Consider the following 4,688-nt stretch of genomic DNA (forward strand, 5'->3'; position numbering starts at 1 on the left):
GCAGCAGCAGCAGCAGCAGCAGCAGGGGGAGCAGCAGGGTGAAGAGGAGGCTCAGCAGCAGCAGCAGCAGCAGCAGCAGCAGCCGAAGGGTTTGCAGGGTTTATGTGATTGTCTGCTGGCTGCTGCTTTTCAAGAACATGAGGAGACACTGCAGCAGCTAGTAGATGCCTTTGTTACAGTTGTAGAAAAAGAAAGACAGGACGAAAGAGAAGCGGATGCTTCACATATGCGTCTCTGTCTCCTGTATATACACCTGGGAGTACGCCAAACCCTAAACCCTAAACCCTAAACCCTTAGACCCTAAACCCTTAGGGGCCTGTTCATGCCTTTGTTTGCTTGCGGGAGTAGAAATTGAAGAGAAATTACGCACAAGGCAGTGAATACCTGCTCTTCGATGGGCTAGGGTTTAGGGTTTAGGGTTTAGGGTTTAGGGTTTATGATTGTTTCAATTTTTTCATGTGTTTGGGGGCTAGGGTTTAGGGTTTTTTCGGCAAATGTGATGAGTTAAGGGTTTAGGGTTAAGGTGTAAGGGTTTAGCCTTTATTGTATTATGTGTGTTTGATGACATAAGGGTTTAGTTAGGGTTTAGGGTTTAGGGTTTTAGGGTTTAGGGTTTGTGTGCAGCGTTACTTTGATATTCTCGAGCCTGCATTGCTGCAATCAACAGCTTCATTTTATCGTAGAGTCAGCTCAGAGCGACTGCTGGGGGCCCCCAAAGCAAAAGAAGAGGGGGCCCCCCAGGGGGGCCCCCAGGGGGGCCCCCAGGGGGCCCCACAAGGGGGAGAGGAGGGTTGGCTTGTGGGGGCCCCCCTATCTTCTTATTTGCAATATGCTGCTGGTGCTCTTTTAAGAGAACAAAGGAGAAAGGAGACAGCTCTACACGGGGCATCAGGAGACCCTTTATTTTGTGTTTTACTAGAGGAGTTGGTGAAGAGAAATAAAGAAGTATTATGCAGCGTTGCTGCACTTCAGGTGTATCTGCAGCTAGCAGATGCTTCATCTCTCTCAACTATACATCAACTCTTTTCTCTTGCTGGAGAGCTATCTCTCTTAAAAAAGAAAGTTCTTGCTGCAGTTAGAAGAGAGGGAGAGGCCCTCCTTGCTACTCTAAAAAACCCCAGCAGCAGCAGCAGCAGCAGCAGCAGCAGCAGCAGCAGCAGCAGCAGCAGCAACAGACAATTCATTGAGAAGCTGCTAGAGATGAAACAAACTCACGAAAAAATATTCTCCGTTGCATTCGCCGCTAACCCCGACTTCCTCTTAGGCCTAAAGGTAATCAACCCTACAGCTTAGGGTTTAGGGTTTAGGGTTTAGGGTTTAGGGTTTAGGGTTTAGGGTTTTGGATTTAGGCTTTCCCGCTTCTACATGAGAGGTGCCCCCAAATAGGGGCCCCCAGGGGCCCCTACTGCAGATGAACATGTTGTTGTTTGCAATGCTGTGAGGGGGTTTGGGGCTGCATGCGCATGCAGCAGTTTTATTTTATTTATTATTTATTTTTTTGCTTTTGCTGCTGCGTTTGCAGGAGGCTTGGGGGAGCTTTTTACTAGCAGAGAATTTCATAGTTAAGTCTATTGCTCGTCTCCTTTGTAAGACGAAAACCCTAAACCCTAGACCCTAGACTCTAAACCCTAAACCCTCAACTTTAAACCCTGGACTCTAAACCCTAAACTCTAAACCCTTGGTTCTAAACCTATACCTTAAGCACTAAGTTCTATACCCTGAGAAACTCTAAACCCTAAACCCTGGAGAAGGCCGCCGCCGCTGCATGCGGTGCAGGTCGGAGGGTTTAGGGTTAATGGTTTAGGGTTTAGGGTTTCGGGTGAGGGCGATGTAGGGTTTAGGGTTTAGGTTTTAGGGTTTGGAGTGTGTGCGGTGTACATGCAGCTCTACACGTTGATGCATTAATAAGAAAGAGCGGAAAGGGTTTAAAGGGGGCCCCCAAGGGGCCCCCATTTGATGCTGAGGAGGAGTTAGAGAGAGTTGTAGGGTTGTTTGCTCTTATAGCTGGAAAGGAAGCCTTTGAGGTGAGGGTTTAGGGTTTAGGGCTCTCTAACTCATAAACCCTATCCCTTTCTAAACCCTAAACCCTAAACCCTTTGAACGGGCCGGACCGTGATTTTCTACACCCTTGGATGCATGAAACCCTAAACCCTAGCTTTAGACCCTAAACCCTAGCTTCAGACCCTAAACGCATATGCACGTCAAACCCTAAACCCTTGTGCGCTTCAAACCCTAAACCCTTCCCCAAACCCTAAACCCTTGTCTTGCAGAAGCATAGAGAGGATTTAAGCTGTTGGGTGAAGAACGACAAGCTGGATAAAACCTCTCGGGTGTATAGGGAGGTTTGAGGTGTACGTACACCCCAGATGTCTCTGCTGCATGCGCCTCAGCAATTCTATCGAGTAGATCTCTCAAAGCGGCTGCTGCAGATGGGGCTGGCGAATGAAACCCTAGAAAGAACATTTGTACAGAGACTCAGAGACGGTAAACCCTAAACCCTAAACCCTAAACCCTCGCTAAACAAACCCTAAACCCTCGCTACACCCGAACAGGAGCTGACCTGCGCAGCAGCAGCAGCAGCTTTTTCATATCAGGAGTTCGTTCCAGCAGAGAAGCCGTAGGGTTTAGGGTTTAGGGTTTAGGGTTTAGGGGCAGTGCTGCGGTGTATGTACACCTCAGAGTGCGGGCCGCAGTATACCAGCAAAATGGAGGCAATGCTCAGCGACATAAAACTCTCTCAAGAACTCATGCAGAAAATGCGAGAGGTGCTGTCTAAACCCTAAACCCTAAACCCTAAACCCTAGCCCTAATGAAACCTAGCCTCCTACCCGACGTGCACACCCTTCTTGTAGAATCCTGAACCCCACAAGACCTTCACCAAACCCTAGGAGTCTTTCTAATGTGTTCTCGCAAACCCTAAACCCTTGCCTGAAGATCCAGCCACCAGCCCTAAACCCTAAACCCTAAACCCTCACCTTAAACCCTCGCTACACACCGTAGCTGCACCTATGCACACCTTTAGAAGAGTTGCGATGCGTTGTATCTTTGCTTACAGTCCGAGGGTTTAGGGTTGAGGGTTTAGGGTTTAGGGTTTAGGGTGTATGTTGATGCAGGATGAGGCTGTGGGGTCTTCGCTGGCGGCAGAGAAGTGCAGTTTATCTGTGAGGGTTTGCTCGCGAGGCATTTGGCCTTCATTTTCAGGTGTATCTGCAGCTTCATTGCGTTTGTCTCCTCCTTTCTCTTCTTTAAAAGATATATTTCTAACCTTTTATACAGCGCATGCAGTTGGGAAGAAGCTGCTGCTGCTGCCCTCTTTAGGGTCTTGTGAAGTTAAAGCTAAGCTGAGGAAACAACCAAAGGAGACAGCAGTAAGCAACAGCAGCAGCTGCTGCAGCAGCAGCAGCAACAACAGCAGCTGCTGCAGCAGCAGCAGAAACAGCAGCAACAGATGCAGACACAGCAGCGGAAACAGCAGCAGCAACTTTCACACACGGATCGGGAGTTAGGGTTTAGGGTTTAGGGTTTAGGGTTTAGGGTTTGCGCTTGCGTGATGATATATCTTTGTTTTATTAATATACCCTCAATGCATGCATACACTTAGATGAGTGTGCATAAATATAAATATTTGTATATTTATATAAAGAAGAATAAGCATACATATATATATATATGTATATATGTATATATATATATATGTGTATATATTCATATGCCTGATATATATGTTTATATAAATATTAATTTGAATATATATATACATATATATATATTTATATTTATATATGTAAATATATATATATATATGTATTTGTTTGTTTGTTTTTGAGTAGGACTTGGAGTGTATGCACATCGATGGAGACGCCTCTCCCTCTTCTTCTTTTCTTTTATTTACCTCCGAGTTGCAAGCCCTCTGTCTCCTCGCATTTAATCAAAAGGAGACACTTTCTCTTGCAGAACTATGCGCTCATACTGGGCTCAGTCCGTCTCTAGGGTTTAGGGTTTACGGTTTAGGGTTTAGGGTTAAGGGTTTAGGGTTTAGGGTTTAAACGGTGGAGTTCAGGGTTTAGGGTTTAGCGTTTAGGGTTTGGGGGATGGGGATTAGGCGCTCATACTGGTCTCAGTCTGTCTCTAGGGTTTAGGGTTTAGGGTTTAGGGTTTAGGCAGTATTGCCTCTTCTCTGTTGGGCATTTGTCTCCTTTTTATTTTCTGTTTGTCTCCTTTGTCTCTTTTTTGTTTTTTTATATTTGTTATTTGGGGTATGTTTACTGCATTTTGTTTATTTGTTTTTTTTAACTTTCTTTTATTAATGTGCTTTTTATTATTATTATTATTTATTCATATCTTTTTATATATTTGTTTTGTCTCTTCGTCTGCTGTCTCCTCTATGCAGCGGCTGAGGAGACACGTACAGAGTTAGGGGGCCTCTGCAATCCTAGCAAAACAGACATACTGCTGCAGGAGACAACAGCAGCGGTATATTATTATTATTTTTATTATCTCTCTCTGTCTCTGTCTCCTTTTATTGTCTTATTATTATTTTCATTATATCTCTCTGTCTCTGTCTCCTTTTATTGTCTCTTTATTGTCTCCTCACGCTGAAGGTTTGTCTGTCTCCTTTTGTCTCTGTCTCTCTGTCTATTTCTCTCTGTCTCTTCTTTCTCTCTCTTTGTGGTTTGCTTCTATCTGCT

General features: G+C 45.1%; 1 protein-coding gene across 1 annotated transcript; it reads left to right on the forward strand.

Annotated features, from left to right (window-relative positions):
- Positions 1-226: 226 nt before the first annotated feature.
- EAH_00050010 (cullin homog, putative) lies at positions 227-3,345 on the forward strand (the record flags this gene model as incomplete). The annotated part of the gene is made up of 8 exons (XM_013394319.1): positions 227-259; positions 625-1,272; positions 1,523-1,586; positions 1,885-2,024; positions 2,391-2,484; positions 2,656-2,765; positions 3,114-3,161; positions 3,331-3,345. The coding sequence occupies 8 exons, from the start codon at positions 227-229 to the stop codon at positions 3,343-3,345; spliced, it is 1,152 nt and encodes a 383-aa protein (XP_013249773.1).
- Between the last annotated feature and the right edge of the window lie 1,343 nt (positions 3,346-4,688).

This window comes from Eimeria acervulina, genomic scaffold (assembly GCF_000499425.1).
Source record: "Eimeria acervulina Houghton genomic scaffold, Eah_scaff823, whole genome shotgun sequence".
NCBI lineage: Eukaryota > Apicomplexa > Conoidasida > Eucoccidiorida > Eimeriidae > Eimeria > Eimeria acervulina.